The sequence below is a fragment of the Anolis carolinensis genome, chromosome Y (assembly GCF_035594765.1).
Source record: "Anolis carolinensis isolate JA03-04 chromosome Y, rAnoCar3.1.pri, whole genome shotgun sequence".
Classification (NCBI taxonomy): domain Eukaryota; kingdom Metazoa; phylum Chordata; class Lepidosauria; order Squamata; family Dactyloidae; genus Anolis; species Anolis carolinensis.
The window spans coordinates 833725-851504 of record NC_085848.1 but is presented as its reverse complement, the minus strand read 5'-3'; the positions used below and the strand labels follow the sequence as shown (position 1 = coordinate 851504).

Here is a 17780-nt window from a genome sequence, read left to right as displayed (position 1 = left end):
GCAAGAGGAGGAGGACGTGGACAAGGAGACGGAGTTGCCTGAGGAAGAGGAGGAGGACGTGGACAAGGAGACGGAGTTGCCTGAGGAAGAGGAGGAGGACGTGGACAAGGAGACGGAGTTGCCTGAGCAAGAGGAGGAGGACGTGGACAAGGAGAAGGCGTTGCCTGAGCAAGAGGAGGAGGACGTGGACAAGGAGACGGAGTTGCCTGAGCAAGAGGAGGACAACGTGGACAAGGAGAGGGAGTTGCCTGAGCAAGAGGAGGAGGACGTGGACAAGGAGAAGGCGTTGCCTGAGCAAGAGGAGGAGGACGTGGACAAGGAGACGGAGTTGCCTGAGCAAGAGGAGGACAACGTGGACAAGGAGAGGGAGTTGCCTGAGCAAGAGGAGGAGGACGTGGACAAGGAGAAGGCGTTGCCTGAGCAAGAGGAGGAGGACGTGGACAAGGAGACGGAGTTGCCTGAGCAAGAGGAGGACAACGTGGACAAGGAGAGGGAGTTGCCTCAGCAAGAGGAGGAGGTGGAGGACGATAAGGACAAGGACAAGGAGGAAGACAAGGATGAGGATGAGGAGGAGGCGTCAGCCAGGTACGGTGTGTTTGTTGCTGAGAAGTTGTTTCGAGTCGCAGAGAGACTGTATTTCTTCAACGCTAGGGCACCCTCGCTGGGATGGTGCACACCCCTTTCAGCCCTATCCACTGACATGGGCATATGCATGTGCTCGCCATTCACTCTCAGGCGCACCTTGCTTTGGGAGAGGTTTGCGGGGGGGGGGGGGGCTTAGAGTTGAAGAAATACCGTCTCTTCCCAGAGGGGAAGGTCTGAGGGGTCCTTAGCCACATAAAGCGGCGAACGCGCCTTGCTTAGTGAAGAAGGAGCTCTGCGTCAATCAGAAGCTGCCTTTCTCTCATAGGAATGACTTCCCAGACCCATGGCTTGGCGGTCTCCTGGTGTGTCCTGTCCGTGTCCTTTCATGGCCTTCCCGTCACGGGAGAGGGCTTGGCGCCGGGACAGAGGGGTCCGCCCCGGAGGCCGTTCAGGGGCTGCTTCTCCTCTTGTTGAATGTTCTGAGGGATCCCTTGGTCTCCTCCCAGCTGTCCACAGGAGAGATGGACCCACGTCCCATGGGTTCTCTGAGCTCCTCTCAGGCTCCGGGGATCCGCAGCTGCTGGTGACTGTGGCCAGCCCTCCGTCCAGCCTTGAGACCTTTCTCCTTGGTTCCGGAGGGAGAGGCCGCCCTGCTCTTCCGAGGGAGACCGGGCTCTTGGCCAGAGGCCCCCCATGCAGCCTGCCTGTCTGTCCTTCGGGCGGCCTGAAGCTTCAGCCTCTACAAATGGGGGGGGGGGGGTGCGTTCCACTCGGGGTGATACAGGGTTTGCCACTCCCTTTCTATTTTCCCTGGCGGAATAGAGGAAGCCACCATCCCTGGTTCTGGGTCAAAGGTGAATCTTTTTTTTTTTTTTTTGCGGCATCCAGGTCCCTCAGGCCACTCACCAGCCCCACCAATCAAGAGGCGCCTGGGAGTCACAAAGCCTCTGGTAAGTGGGCCCCCTGTGAACCAACCACCAGAGAAATAAATGGCCGGTGGACTGTCCAGCCGGCAAAGTGGGGGGCCAGGAGGGCTTGGGGTGCGAGATAGAAGCCTCAAGGGGGGCTGCTGCTGGGGCATGTGGTTGGGGCCGAGCACGGCAGGCACGGTGGCTGCGTCAGAATGACCTCTCTTTCCACACCGTCGTCTCCCTGTGCCCGCCCACAGAGGAAGGTATGGAGACTGACTGGCTGATGGATGGGCTTCTCTTTCAGCACCGAGGAGCAACCAAAACAGGAACCCCCCCAAGAGGAGGTATAAGGTAAGGCAGCATCTTTTCGCCCTGAGGGGCTTCCCCAACCCATGAGGAGAAACTCTGCGATTCTAGGATTCAATATGGCACCATTTGGTCAGACACTTGTCAAAACAGTAAACAGAAAATGTCCATCTAACAAAATAGAATTAAAACAAAATGACATTTCCGACTCCTACATCTAAGGCCACTGTCTCCAAAAAAATTTATTGCCTGTTGGTGTGACTTTCCTGAGCCAGTGACTTTTGCATCTCTCAGGAATGTAATGGACTGTTTAATGCTGCCGTTTGGTGGTATTTGTGGCAAACCCTTCTTATTGATCTCTTATAAGAGGACTATTTATTTAATCAAACTCTTCTTAATGCAATTGCTATTTATGAATAAGATTAAATCAGGCTAAATGAGGCTCCTTGTGTCTCTTCAAGAGTCCCCTCGGGTGAGAAGGGCGGGGTATAAATGTTGTAAATAAATAAAAATAATTGATCAAGTAAACTTTCAAGTATTTCTGATACCTGCTCTTCTCTGCTGAAATTGGCAAAGGATTGCTAAAGTTGGGATTTTTGCTTTCACATTTCACGTTGTGCCTTATTTGTTTCATTTGTGAAAGAGACTGCCCACTTGGTCATGAAGGCAGCCACTCTAGTAAAAACGATGTAGGTCTATATAGGCTTAGCTAGTTACAATATAATTTATACAATTTCAGTGGTGGCCCCGTCTATAGAACACCCTCCCAGGCAGACTCCCTCTCTCTTGTCCTTTCGCAAAAAACTGTAGACTTGATTATGGGACCAGGCTTTTGAGAGATAGATGCAGCATTAATAATTATGAACTTATGAGAAAGAACTGATAGACTCAGATTGTGATTCAGATTGCACCTCTGAATGTATATTTATATGAATGTTTTAAACTTAATTTAATTTTAATCATTATTATTGTTGTATTGCAATTGTTTTTATATACTCTATTTATATTGGTTGTAAGCCACCCTGAGTTCCTCCTGGGGGTGAGAAGGGCAGGATAGAAATGTAATAATAATAATAATAATAATAATAATAATAATAATAATAATAATAACAACAACAACAACAACAACAACAACAACAACAACAACAATAATTGCAGCCCAGGAGCAAGCCATCAGAACAAATGCAATTAAGGCCAAGATTGAAAAATCAGTTGATGACCCAAAATGCAGACTGTGCAAGGAAGCTGACGAAACCATTGATCCTATCCTCAGCTGCTGTAAGAAAATCGCACAGACAGACTACAAACAGAGGCACAACTATGTGGCCCAAATGATCCATTGGAACTTATGCCTCAAGTCCCACCTCCCAGCAGCAAAGAACTGGTGGGATCACAAACCTGCAAAAGTCTTGGAAAATGAACAGGCAAAGATACTGTGGGACTTCCGAATCCAGACTGACAAAGTTCTGGAACACAACACACCAGACATCACAGTTGTGGAAAAGAACAAGGTTTGGATCATTGATGTTGCCATCCCAGGTGACAGTCGCATTGACGAAAAACAACAGGAAAAACTCAGCCGCTATCAGGACCTCAAGATTGAACTGCAAAGACTCTGGCAGAAACCAGTGCAGGTGGTCCCGGTGGTGATGGGCACACTGGGTGCCGTGCCAAAAGATCTCAGCCGGCATTTGGAAACAATAGACATTGACAAAAATCATGATCTGCCAACTGCAAAAGGCCACCCAACTGGGATCTGCGCGCATCATCCGAAAATACATCACAAAGTCCTAGACACTTGGGAAGTGTTCGACTTGTGATTTTGTGAAACGAAATCCAGCATATCTATCTTGTTTGCTGTGTCATACAATATAATAATGATGATGATGATGATAATAATATCATCATCTACATCATCATCATCATCATCATCATTTAATTACTTATTAATTGCCCTCCATCCACGATGCTCTAGGCGATTTACAAGATAAAAAAGGATAAAAATACATACATACAAATATTGATAAAAGTAACATAGATTAAAAGCTCTAGTAAAGAGCCAGGTCTTGAGTGCGAGGGTGAAAGGCCCCAACTCACGCATGGCTCTCATATGGGGCGGCAAGGCATTCCCTAAGGCAGGGGCAGAAATAGAAAAAGCTCTGCGCCTGGTCCTCTCCAAGTGCACTTCTCTGGGACCCGGTACATAAAGTAAGTCTCGTTGGGATGGTTGTTGCGACCTCCAATGATGGGAGAAGGAGAGACGGTCCCTAAGGTACGATGGGCCCTGGCCGTAAAGAGTTTTAAAGGTCAGGACTAGCATCTTATATAGACCACGGTAATCAGTGGGAAGCCAATGCAGATGCTGCAGCACTGGTGTGATGTGGCATTTCATGGGTGTTCTTGTGAGTAGCCTGGCTGCCGCATTCTGAACAATACGGAGCTTCCGGGTCGTGGACTATCATCACCCAAGAGTCCTGGCACCTAGTACTGTTCTTTTCCACATTCCAGATCCCACTTTTCCCCCACCTCGGGGGAAAAGTGGCTGGTTCATATGGGTCCCCTGGGGGAGAAGAGTGGTATATAAATTAAATAAATAAATAATATGTTCTGTCCTCCCTTTTGATCAATGGCCATGTGCTCTATGCCAGGAGAGCTGGTAGTTGGATGACATGAGATAGAGATAATAACATGGCCTCTAGTTGTGGAACTCTCTCCCCAGTGATATCAGATCAGCCTCCTTCCCGTTTTTTAGGGGGGGGGGGGGGGGAGTAAAATCCTGGCTTTTGGAAACAAGCATTTGGCAAGTAGTTTAAAGTTCAATAAATTGGAATTGACATCTTGTAAATCGCCTAGAGCATCGTGGATGGAGGGTGATTAATAAGTAATTAAATGATGATGATGATGATGATGATGACATAAGGGGCAACCTAGCTGATGATTTTGGTATTGTTGTTATGTATTACAGGTTTTTAATTGTACAGTATTTATCTACCCACTTTTAATTGGTTAATTTAATTTGATATGTATTATTGATTCTTGTATAATTGTGGCATTGAATATTGCCTAAACTTGGAAGCTGCTCTGTGTCCCCCTTGGGGTGAGATACAACCACGTAGAAATAAATTAAATAACTGTCTTCATAGCTTGAAGGCCTTTTGATACCCAATATTTATAATAATGTTGTATATCAGGAAGCAAAGGTGACACTCTCTTAGCTACAAACTCTGGACATTTTTGTATTGTGAAACATTTCCAAAAAAAGGGAAGTATAAATAAGACTGTTCAGTGCATGAGTCAGTCTCTTGCATTGGACTTTTATTGGCTTTTATTTGCTTCTCATGCGGCCGGAGGTCTAGGGTCAGGGCTAGCAATGTCCTTTTCCTTTGTGTCATCTTCAGGGGTCAAAGATCCAGCTGGGTGGCTGACCATTGTCCTGTTGTTGGAAACAAAGATAATCATAAGGGGGTACTGGGATTTGCATTCCATGCTAATCTCCTAATTTTGGGGAGGGGGGGTTGGGGTGATATTACCTTGAAAAACAGGAGTCCTTTGTCCAGTAGAGGGGATCGAACCCCAAAAACAAGGAGTGATGCTCCCCGGGGTTGAGCATCAAGGGGTGGTGATCGACCATGCTAAAGAGAGAGAACCACAATGGAAATAGCCCAAAGAGGCTGAGAGACTGTGCCTCCTTCCAGCCATTCACAATTCCTTTGAGGCAGAGAGTGACTCTCTCTCAGACCTACCTCTTTTGATTGACAGGCAAGGGGCTTGGTTGGGACAGATTTGAACTTGAGGGGTTCCTCTCGGCCTGAGGAGAGAAAGAGAGAAAGGCACACCATAAGGCCAAATTGGAAGATTTGTATGCTAACAGCGATATTACAAAAATGATTTGGGGATTTATGGTTTTGGGGTTTGAGCTGGACTTTCGTGAATGGTCAATGATCAGTTATGCAGAAAGTCTAATTTTTAAATGCCTACAAATCAAATTTATTTATTACAGTCAATGACCAGCAACATAAAACGTACAAGCATCAGTATAGCTAGAAACGTATACAATTAGATATTAAGAAACACAGTGAAGAACAAGGTTAAAACACAGTATTGAATATGGTAGTTAAAACAGTATAAAACATTTATATGCTAAAATGGCAAAGGTAAATGCTGAAGTAAATATCAAAACCTTCTAAAACTGTGACAACATCTTGCACTGACAAGCTATAGCTGCTGCACAAAAGCTAGCAACTTTGGCAGTAATTTTGGGGTCTTGGTCTGCCAAAAGATAATCAACATAAAACCTTACAGATCTCCCTGGTAAACTTTCTAAAATTGGATTTATAAAATGTTTACGAAGGTCTCGGTAAAAAGAGCAGTACAACAAGACATGCTCCACAGTTTCCACTGCCTCAGCCTCCCAGGGACATAGGCGTTCATTGTATGGTACTTTGTTATATCTTCCCTCAAGTACAGCTGAAGGGAGTACATCGAACTTAGCCAAAGAGAAGGCCTTCCTATGTTTTGGGATAATAAGGTTATCTAAGTACTCTGCGGGAAGAAGCGGCCTCCCACTGTCCCTAAAGACTGGAAGCACAGAAGCTGCGCCTAGGTAGCCCTGCAGCTCAGGATCCCAGATACGCTGTCGTATATTTTCTTTAGCTTTTGTGTAGCCCATAGTTAAGATGGTGTTTGGTGAGAATCCCAGGTTTAGGATCTTCTCGTCAACTAGTCTTTTCCATCTTGAATGAAATCGATCAGTAAGGGTCAATGGGGCCAAGCCTTTCGGGATAAACATCAGTTTTAACCAAAAGTTTAGTTTATATATCCAGATCCGAGACTCGACAGATATCTGACCTGTCTCTAGTAGCAGGATTACATTAGGCCACAGCTTGGGAGACTAAGGACACTTCTTAAAAATTTTGTCTGAACAGCTTCTAAAGCCTTGACACTTTTGAATGCACACAATTGTGCTCCATATAACATTTGTGGCAAGATCTTAGCATTAAAAACTTGAATTGCTGAAGGCACATGCTGGCTGCCTTTACCATAAAAAAATGACATAAGTGAGTTGTAACTTCACTGGACATTTGCTATAGTATGGGACACTTGGGCTTTCCAGGAACCGGTGGACTGGAAAATGACTCCTAGATATTTATAGAGTTTGACTTGTTCTATTGGATGCTGCCCATTTATTTGCCAGCGGTGTGAACATCTTTTCCGAGTAAAGACTAGCACTTTTGATTTGTCATAATTAATTGCTAGCTGTTCATTACTACAGTACACATTTAACGTTTTTAGAAGCCACCTCAGCCCAATACATGTTAATGATAAAAGTACTGCATCATCTGCATAAAGTAAAACTGATATTGCTCTCCCATCCAATTTAGGGGGGTGAGGGTTTATTTCTGAGAGTGAGTTCACTAGAGAGTTAATATAAATATTAAACAAAGTGGGAGCAAGAACACAACCTTGCTTTACTCCTATAAATGAGGGTATTGGTCTAGTCAGATGGCCTTCGCAGTTACATCTCACTCGCAAATGTGTTTTTTCATAGAGGCTGCGAATGAGAGTCAGCAGGCGCCTATCTATGTTGGTGGTATCAAGTTTGCTCCAAAGTCTGTTTCTTGAGATTGAGTCAAATGCAGACTTAAAATCTATAAAGGCTGTGTAAAGTGCTCCCCTGGAGGGAGAGGAATATTTTTCTACTAAATGTTGCAGTATTAGGCCCTGATCAACAGTAGAGCGTCCAATCCTAAAACCAGCTTGTTCCTCTTCTAAGAAGTTTTCTTCCTCCAACCAGGTTAATAGTTTGTCTAGGAGATGCCTACAATTTGCTGATGATGCTTAGAAGGCTAATTGGTCTGTAGTTGGCAGGATGTGACCTTTTTTATAAATGGGGATAATTATTGTAAGCCCCCAGTCAGATGGTATACAAGCCGACCAGTCAATGCATGTGAACAGAACTGCTAAGACTGGTGTCCACCACTCAGAGTTTGATTTCAGCAGTTCAGGGGGAACATGATCACTTTCTGGGGCTTTGCCTGGTTTAAGTTCAGAGCTCCAGTTAACCGAGGCTCCATATTATCTGAGGCGCCACCTCTCCCTCTCCTTCTCTCAAGTTCGAGAGAAGGAGAGGGAGGAGGAAGTGCTCCACGGTAGCTGCTGCCTAGCAGTGATGGCAAAGTGCTTCCTAAGGGGCAAGGTCTCACCCAGGGATGTCCCTCGGCGAGACCTCCGCCCAGGCAAGCGCCTTGCCATAGCTGCTGCAGTGATCGCTGGGTGAGGGCTCCCCGAGGGACGTCCAGCAAGGGCCTGGCTGAGGAAAACCGCATTTCTCGGAGGGACAGGCCCTTGCAACAGCAAGGAAACAAGGAGAGTGCAGCAGGGAAATCCGGGGAGATGTCCCTCAGCGAGCCCCTGCCCTATCCGAGCCATTCAGTTATCCGAGATGGGGCCCGCCTCTTTATCTCGGATAACCAGGTCTCTACTGTAATTTAGATATTGGCAACTCAGATGGAAGTTTTACAAATCCTTGCTATGTATTGGTATGTTTAGATAGCATATTAATATATTCATAATAAATATATTCATAAACATTAATATTAGTGAATATACAAATATTAAAAACATTAATTTAATGTAAATTACATTAAAAGAGAGCCATTATGGCAACACTAAACTGTAAACCCAAACTGGGGCTCTTACAAAGGCTTGCTATGAATTGGTATTTATTTACAGACTAGCTTGGGGACTTGGCAGTGCCCGGGTGATTTGAGAAAGGCATTATTTGCCAGTGTTCCAAGTGTAGCCTAGATCCAATGTCAGCTGGGTTAGTGGGTGCAAGTCCTATCATCCATGGTCCAGCCCTTCCAAACAGCACGAGGATGTAGAGTTGGTCATGGGGGCTCTATGTTGAGAAGTTGAGGCAGCAAGAGGAAATCTTTGCTCCCTGGCTTCAGGTAAGATTTGGTTAAGATTTGGTCAAGATTGGAAACTGACTGTGGGCTTGGCTTCTGTGGTCATAACTGTTGTGTGACTGTTGTATTGAAAGAGAGCCAAGTACTCAAGATGGCAGGCTTTGTGCCCTGTTAATTGAGTGATTGGGGAAGCTATTTTAGCCAGTGTCCCACACGCCTTACTGCGCACGCGAAAAAGACACCTTTACAAACGATCCTTTAGAGTATATACAAAAAACAAAACAACATTGTAAAGAAGTGTGAATTTTTTAGTTTACAGATGTCATGTTTAATTGTGTTTTTAAAAAAGGGTTAATATTTCAGTTACTCTGCACCATGAGTTGGTTGCCATGGAGAAGGGGGCAGAGCCAACTGGGCTAGCTGAAGAGAGAGCAGAATTTGGAGGGAAACTCAGTCAGTCTGTGGTCAGAGAACCATAAGGAAGGTTAGTTCCTTATGAGGTACCGGGAGACTGATTCTGGTTGAGGGATCAGGGTGGCTCAAATGTTTGATTTTTGAGTCAATTTTAAAATAAGTTTGGTGACTTATTTTAAGGTAGTCTGTTTCCAGATAAGGAACAGATAGTCTGTGTTTGTAATTCACAGGGTGAAAGCAGTATAGAAAGAAGTGGAGAAAGAAGTGACATTTTAGGAAGTTTGAATCACCTCATTCTGTTATTGCAACTGTTAAGGAAAGTGCCTCTAAGTGAGAATTGTAACTATTAAGCTTGTGCCTCAATAAACGTGTTATTGTTCTTTTCCTTCAAACATCTCAGTCTCTGTCATATATACACACATTAAGAATAAACAACAAGAAGAAAGAAAAACCAAGATTTAAAAGTCTCCTCTCTAAGTAGCCAGTGGCTAAATCTTCCAATAGTGGTGGCAAGAGTTGATAATCCCCTTAACATCGGGTGGCAGCGTTTAAAAATAAAAACATCTTTAATAACTGGTGGCAGCGGATAGAGTTATATATATAATATAATTAATTAATAAAAGCAACCTCCACCTCCACATCTCCACAAATTGGTAGCAGCGGTGGGATTTCAAAAGATTCCCCCCTGCCTGAGTCCTTTACAAACATAAACAAACCCACAAAGAGGTGGTTTTTGGCAGTCTACACATAAAGTGTGTGCATATTACCTAACTGTATAAAGATCCCGCTAGATCACTTCACTCACCAAAAGATGCAACAAAAGCAAAACTTTCCCATCTCATGCACCAGCTGTGGCATGTTCCGCTTTTTCACACAAAAACTAGTCAACTACATCTGCTCCAAATGAGGTCTCTTACAACTCTACTATTCTATGATTCTATGTACCAAGTTTGGTCTTGATTAGTCATTGATGAGGGTTACAATGGTCACAGGAAGTGAGTGAAGGCATTGTAAGTCCCATTGTCTGTGGTTTATCCCCTTCCAAACAGTGCCAGGCTATAGAGTGGGTCATGGGGGCTCTATATGCCAAGTTTGGTCTTGATCAGTCATTGGTGGGGGTTGCAGTGGTCTCAGAAAGAGAGTGAAGATACTGCAAGCCCCATCGTCCATGGTACACCTTTGTCCAAACTGAAACAGGATGTGTAGTGGGTCATGAGTACTCTGTGTGCCATTTAATCCTGTTTCATCATTGGTGGGAGTCGCAGTGCTCTGAGGAAGTGAGTGAAGGTATTGCAAGTCCCATTGTCCATGGTCCATCCTCCTCCAAACTGCACCAGAATGTAGAGTGGGTCATGGGTGTTCAGTGTGTCACATATGATCTTGATCAGACATTGGTGGTCATAGTACTCTCAAGAAGTAAGTGAAGGTAAGTAGCAATTAAGTAAGTAAAAGTTTATTTGTATACCGCCCTCTCTCCCAAAAGGGACTCAGGGTGGTTTCCAATATACAATCAGCATAAAACATTATACAATAAAACACTGAAAACACTATAAAACGCTATAAAAATACCAAAAAAACACCCCATAACAATTGACTAAGATAATCACAAAAACAGAAGCAATATAATCACTCAAATAACATATGAAGGTAGTGCAAGCCCCATTGTCCATCATTCTCCTCCAAACAGTGCCAGGATGTAGAATGGGTCATTGGGGGGAGGGGTCTGTGTACCATGTTTAGTCTTTATCAGTCATTCTGTGGGTTGCAGTGGTCTCAGGAAGTGAGTGAAGGTACTGCAAGTCCCATCATCCTTGGTCTGTCTTCCCCCAAACCGCCCCAGGATGTAGAGTGGGTCATGAGTCCCAAGTTTGGGCCTGATCCATCATTGGCTAGAGTAACAATGGTCTATGAGAGAGGAAGAGTACAGCAAATTCCATTATCTGTGGTCCATCCTCCCCCAAACCGCACCAGGACATAAAGTGAATCATGGGTGTTAAATGTGCCAAGTTTGGTCTAGGTTAGTCCTTCATGGCCGTTGCAGTGTCCTGTGAAAGTGGCAGCTAATCAGAAAGCTGCCACACCAAGATTAAGAACACTGACCTATGACTTTTGGAAGGGTTATGTAAGTCTTGTCAGTGGCTCCAGGTCTCCATTACAAGTGCCCCCAAAAAGGCTGGGTTTGGCTCCGCCAAAGGGCCCTGAGGATGGTGAGGCCAGAGCAAAGGGAGAAGCCCTGCTCTTTCCCCAAATGTAGTGAGGGGGCCCAGGGGCGGGATTGTTGGGAGTTGAACCAACCCTGTGAGGCAGGCTAAGTTGAGAGGCAGACTATGATTAGTTCACCTAGGTTTCCTATTATTATTATTCCAAAGTATGGATGGGCATCTGTTGGGGCTGCCTTGACTATGCTTGCTTTTTCTGCCTGGCAGAATAAAGAGGGTTGGACTGGATGGCCTCTAGGGTATTCCAGTGAAATAGTACTGTTAAGTTTATATTGGTTCAAATTCCCTAAAAGTCGTTGGATGTGCAAATCTTTCTGAAATTTAGGGAGAGTGATGCCTTGGTAACAACAACAACAACAACAACAACAACAACAACAACTTAAATCCCGCCCCATCTCCCCGAAGGGACTCAGGGAGGCTTGCCTAAGAAATCAAATCCAATAATGCAACAATAAAATACAACAACATAAGATGGATAAATTACATTGAATTAGTACATAAAAACATATAAAATCATAAAAACATAAACTCAAAAACAACCATAACCAATAGCTGAGTGCAATAGGCATGATCAAAAGTTGGAGGCAAGGCAATAAATTATGCATGTACAATATATTGCAAGGTCCCTAATAAGATGGGTCAGTAATAAACTGCAGTGGCTGAGTATAGGTGGAGATTAAAAGACTGCCAAATTGTGCCAAATTAGTCAAAAGTACATTGAAATAACCAGATTTTCAGGAGTTTCTGGAAGGTGGCCAAGGTTTTCTCTCCACAACAAGACTATTATTCTGTTATTATTACTATTATAAACTCACAGCTAACCCAAATGCAAGCAAAATTTTGTAATATGTATTATTATTAGACTATATCATATAATTATTATATTGCTATCATCATTTTATTATATATCATTATTTTAGACTTGCAAGTGACCATAACACAAGCAAATTATATTATCATCAAATTATTATACTATTATTATTGACTCACAGCTAACCAGAATGCAAGCAATTATTATTATTATATAACAAAATCAACAACAACAAATGAAAGTGAAGAACCTGCTTTGCTTGAAGTCAAAAATCAGAAACTCCTCAAAGCACAGCAGACAAAAAATCAGTACAAGAAAACCGCACTACAAACTAGAGCTGACAGCTGGCACAACAAAGCATTGCATGGAAAGTTCCTTGACAAAATTGAAGGAAAAGCTGATAAGGAGAAGACCTGGCTCTGACTCACGAATGGGACCCTGAAGAAGGAGACAGAAGGCCTGATCCTTGCAGCCCAGGAGCAAGACATCAGGACAAAGGCCATTAAGGCCAAGATCGAAAAATCAGCTGATGACCCAAAATGCAGACTATGCAAGGAAGCTGACAGAACCATTGATCATATCCTCAGCTGCTGTAAGAAAATCGCACAGACAGACTACAAACAGAGGCACAACTATGTGGCCCAAATGATTCATTGGAACTTATGCCTCAAGTCCCACCTCCCAGCAGCAAAGAACTGGTGGGATTACAAACCTGCAAAAGTATTGGGTAATGAGCACGCAAAGATACTGTGGGACTTCCGAGTCCAGACTGACAAAGTTCTGGAACACAACACACCAGACATCACAGTTGTGGAAAAGAACAAGGTTTGGATCATGGATGTTGCCATCCCAGGTGACAGTCGCATTGACGAAAAACAACAGGAAAAACTCAGCCGCTCTCAGGACCTCAAGATTGAACTGCAAAGACTCTGGCAGAAACCAGTGCAGGTGGTCCCGGTGGTGATGGGCACACTGGGTGCCGTGCCAAAAGATCTCAGCCGGCATTTGGAAACAATAGACATTGACAAAATTACGATCTGCCAACTGCAAAAGGCCACCCGACTGGGATCTGCAGCATCATCCGAAAATACATCATACAGTCCTAGACACTTGGGAAGTGTCCAACTTGTGATTTTGTGGTACGAAATCCAGCGTAGATATCTTGTTTACTGTGTCATACTCTGTCTTTGTGTCAGTAAAATATTAGTAATTTATTCTTATATCCCACCCCATCTCCCCGAAGGGACTCGGGGCGACTTATAAGGGGACCAAGCCCAGTAAAACAAAATTAAAATATACAGTAGAGTCTCACTTATCCAACATAAACTTCTAACTGAGCTAAAGCTCAAAAGTGACATGCACAAGAAGTGGAAAAGGGGAGAAATCACCAAAGAAGAATTCAAACGTATAGCCAACACCTGCAGGGAAAAGGTTCGCAAGGCTAAAGCGCAAAATGAGCTCAGGCTTGCCAGGGACATAAAAAACAACAAAAAAGGCTTTTTTGCTTACGTTGGTAGAAAAAGGAAGAAAAAGGAGGCGATAGGGCCTCTGCGAGGAGAAGATGGGGTGATGGTGACAGGGGATAGGGAAAAGGCAGAACTGCTTAATGCCTTCTTTGCCTCGGTCTTCTCACAAAAAGAAAGCCATCTTCAACCTCAGCAACATGGAATGGACGAAGGATTGGGGGAAATCCAACCCCAAATAGGGAAACAAGTTGTCCAGGAACACCTGGCCACTCTAAACGAATTCAAGTCGCCAGGGCCAGATCAGCTACATCCAAGAGTATTGAAGGAACTAGCGGAAGTTATTTCAGAACCACTGGCATTCATCTTCGAGAGTTCTTGGAGAACAGGAGAAGTCCCAGCAGATTGGAGGAGGGCGAATGTGGAGGAGGGCGAATCTTCAAAAAGGGAAAAAAGAACGACCCAAACAATTACCGTCCGGTCAGCCTCACATCAATACCAGGCAGGATTCTGGAAAAGATCATTAAGGAAGTGGTCTGCGAACACTTAGAAACAAATGCGGTCATTGCTAATAGTCAACACGGATTTACCAAAAACAAGTCATGCCAGACTCATCTGATCTCTTTTTTCGACAGAGTTACGAGTTGGGTTGATACAGGGAATGCCGTGGATGTAGCCGACCTGGATTTCAGTAAGGCCTTCGACAAAGTCCCCCACGACCTTCTGGCAAGGAAACTAGTAAAATGTGGGCTAGACAAAACTACGGTGAGGTGGATCTGTCATTGGCTAAGCGAACGAACCCAAAGGGTGCTCACCAATGCGTCGTCTTCATCATGGAAAGAAGTGACGAGTGGAGTGCCATCCGCAGGGTTATGGGCCCGGTTCTGTTCAGGATCTTGATTAAGGACTTAGACGAAGGGTCAGAAGGCACGATCATCCAGTTTGCAGAGGGGACCAAACTGGGAGGGAGAGCCAACACTCCAGAAGACAGGAGCAGAATCCAAAACGATCTTGACAGACTAGAGAGATGATTGGCCGAAACTCACAAAATGAAGTTCAACAGGGACAAATGCAGGATACTTCACTTCGGCAGAAAAAATGGAAATCAAAGACACAGAATGGGGGGCGATGCCTGGCTTGACAGCAGTGTGTGCGAAAAAGACCTTGGAGTCCTCGTGGGGAGGAAGGGGAACATGAGCCAGGAATGTGGTGCGGCGGCTAAGAAAGCCAACGGGATTCTGTCCTGCATCAAGAGGGGAATAGCGTCTAGGTCCAGGGAAGTCTATTCCTCCTTGGCCAGGCCACTTGACCTGGAATCCCACTGTGCCCCATTCTGGGCACTGCAATTGAAGGGAGAGGGTGACTCTAAGCTGGAAAGCGTCCAGAGGATGAGGGAGGCTCAAGTGATCAAGGGTCTGGAGAACAAGAATCCCCATGAGGAGCGGCTTAAAGAGCTGGGCATGTTTAGCCTGCAGAAGAGAAGGCTGAGAGGAGACATGATGAGGGCCATGTACAAATACGTGAGGGGAAGTCAGAGGGAGGAGGGAGGGAGCTTCCTTTCTGCTGCCCTGCAGACTAGGACGCAAGGGAACAAGGGCTTCAAACGACAGGAAAGGAAGGAGATTCTGTCTGAACATCCGGAAGAACTTCCTCACAGGGAGAAGGGCTGTTCGGCAGTGGAACTCTCTCCCCCGGACTGTGGTGGAGGCTCTTTCCTTGGAGGCTTTTAAGCAGAGGCTGGATGGCCATCTGTCGGGGGTGCTTTGAATGCGATTTCCTGCTACTTGGAAGGGGGTTGGACTGGATGGCCCATGAGGTCTCTTCCAACTCTACTATTCTATGATTCTATGATTCTATGAAACGGGCCAGCAGAACGTTGGATAAGCAAATATGTTGGATAATAAGGAGAGATTGAGTAAAAGCCTATTAAACATCAAATTAGGTTATGATTTTACAAATTAAGCACGAAAACATCATGTTTAACAACAAATTTGACAGAAAAAGTAGTTCAATATGAAATAATGCTATGTAGTAATTACTGTATTTACAAATTTAGCACCAAAATATCACGATATATTGAAAACATTGACTACAAAAATGCGTTGGATAATCCAGAATGTTGGATAAGCGAGTGTTGGATAAATGAGACTCTACTGTATTACCATACAATACATTGCAGTTGCAATGAATTAAGCTTATAAAAACATATAAAACATCATAAAAACATAAGCTCACCCACAATCAATAATCAGTAGCTAAGCACAATGGGATCTGGAAGCAAGGCAGGGCTTGTGCAATATATTGCAAGGATTGGGCTGATAATGTGGCAGAGACCACAGAGTTATGGAGCTGCTAATATGAGTGGTCATATTAGTGGAGCAAAGGCAAGTACAGTAGAGTCTCACTTATCCAACATTCGCTTATCCAACATTCTGGATTATCCAACGCATTTTTGTAGTCAAGGTTTTAATACATCATGATATTTTGGTATATTTCGGAACAATGGCTTCAAAGGACAGGAAAGGAGATTCCACCTGAACCTTAGGAAGAACTTCCTCACTGGGAGAAGGGCTGTTTGGCAGTGGAACTCTCTGCCGCGGACTGTGGTGGAGGCTCCTTCTTTGGAGGCTTTTAAGCAGAGGCTGGATGGCCATCTGTCAGGGGTGCTCTGAATGCGATTTCCTGCTTCTTGGCAGAATGGGGTTGGACTGGAGGGCCCATGAGGTCTCTTCCAACTCTACTATTCTATGATTCTATGATTCTATAAATTTGTTGTATAACATGATGTTTTGGTGCTTAATTTGTAAAATCATAACCTAATTTGATGTTTAATAGGCTTCTCCTTCATCTCTCCTTATTATCCAACATATTCGCTTATCCAACGTTCTGCCAGCTCGTTTATGTTGGATAAGTGAGACTCTACTGTATATCGGAAAAGTATCCAAAGACTGTCTATATCCACTGCAGTGCTCACTCACTAAATCTAGCCTTAGCAAAGGCTTGCAGCATTCCAGCTGTCGGAAACTGCCAAGGAACAATATTATCTGTGTGCAATTTCTTCAGAGCATCATCCATCAGACTAGGACTGTTGAAGAAAAATATAAAGGACTCTTTTCCTGAATCAAGAGCAAACAGCATGTTGCCGCTTTATGAAACCTGTTGGGTTGAACAACATGATGCAGTTTTACGTTTTGTTGAACTGTACAGTGTGGTGGTGAGAACACTAAAACTATACGACAGTGAGACCTCTTCCCAGCTTCACAACTTCTTTTTACTGTTCTGAATGCTGGATTTGTAGTAACCATCATCCCTTCAGTTTAGCAAAACATTACAAAGAGTAGATGTGGACATTTTTGGTAGCCTGCAACATGTTGACAGTCTCTTATTAAAAGCCAGGGAGATGCACACAAAATCTGTGAAGGATTTTCAGGAGATCTTTGACACAGCAAGATCAGTGATGGAGTCTATGGGTAGAGAAGTGAGGATTCCTCACATCTGTTCAAGGCAGACCTGTCAAAGCAACATTCAGGCAATTTCACCAACACCAATGGAATATTATAACTGTGTACATCCCAAAAAAAAGCTGACTGGGAAGTAGTTCAGGAACTGCAAGTGTTCCTCCCTATTAATTGTGGGCATTTAGAACCCACCTTGAACAAATGTACAGAACTTTACAATGAATTCCTTCAAGATTCTGACACACTAATGGAAGAATTTGACATGTGATGTAGAAAATGGAAAAAGATTGCACCTGCAGCAAAAACCACAAAATGCATTGGAAGCATATCTTGTCTGTGATGGACAGTTTTTTCCGAATGTGAAATGTGGTTTTCAACCCTTAAATGTTTGAAAACATACACAAGAAGCACAATGAGGCAAGAAAGACTGGACTTGCACTCTTGAGTGTCCACTAAAGTTTATCAATTGAGCCTGATTTCTGTCAAAGTGTATTGACACAGTTTTCAAGTGTTTCTAATAAATGTGGTGGTATTCTTTTGTAACTATAAATTATCAATCATTTTCAGTTATTTTAAGACTTAAAATAACTTAAAACTTTGTAACTAAAATAGAAATTTGATTTAATGAAGTCTATATAAAATATACTTGAAAACATTTAATTTAAAGTATTTTATGTTATGACACAATGAAACATGCCTGTT

At 43.9% G+C, this 17780-nt stretch overlaps 2 protein-coding genes across 4 annotated transcripts in view; one reads left to right on the top strand and one right to left on the bottom strand.

Moving 5' to 3' along the window:
• Nucleotides 1–792: 792 nt before the first annotated feature.
• On the top strand, nt 793–2284 carry LOC134292937 (uncharacterized). Its single transcript, XM_062958814.1, has 2 exons — nt 793–1535; nt 1801–2284. The coding sequence occupies exons 1-2, from the start codon at nt 929–931 to the stop codon at nt 1890–1892; spliced, it is 699 nt and encodes a 232-aa protein (XP_062814884.1). The 5' UTR covers nt 793–928; the 3' UTR covers nt 1893–2284.
• A 2812-nt stretch (nt 2285–5096) lies between these two features.
• LOC134292936 (uncharacterized) overlaps nt 5097–17780 on the bottom strand; it is a 50561-nt gene continuing 37877 nt past the window's right edge. For all 3 annotated transcript variants that reach the window (XM_062958811.1, XM_062958813.1, XM_062958812.1), the window contains 3 exons: nt 5546–5610; nt 5333–5434; nt 5097–5235 (listed from right to left, as the gene is read on the bottom strand). In XM_062958811.1, coding sequence (XP_062814881.1) covers nt 5139–5235; nt 5333–5434; nt 5546–5610 — 264 coding nt within the window. In that variant the 3' untranslated portion in view covers nt 5097–5138. The remainder of the gene's footprint in view (nt 5236–5332; nt 5435–5545; nt 5611–17780) is intronic.

Bases quoted from the DNA above. Each gene is read 5' to 3' on its own strand.
- LOC134292937 (XM_062958814.1), top strand. From the start codon at position 929: ATGGCTTGGCGGTCTCCTGGTGTGTCCTGTCCGTGTCCTTTCATGGCC. The intron at 1,536-1,800 runs GTAAGTGGGCCC...CTTCTCTTTCAG, and splicing joins TGGGAGTCACAAAGCCTCTG to CACCGAGGAGCAACCAAAAC.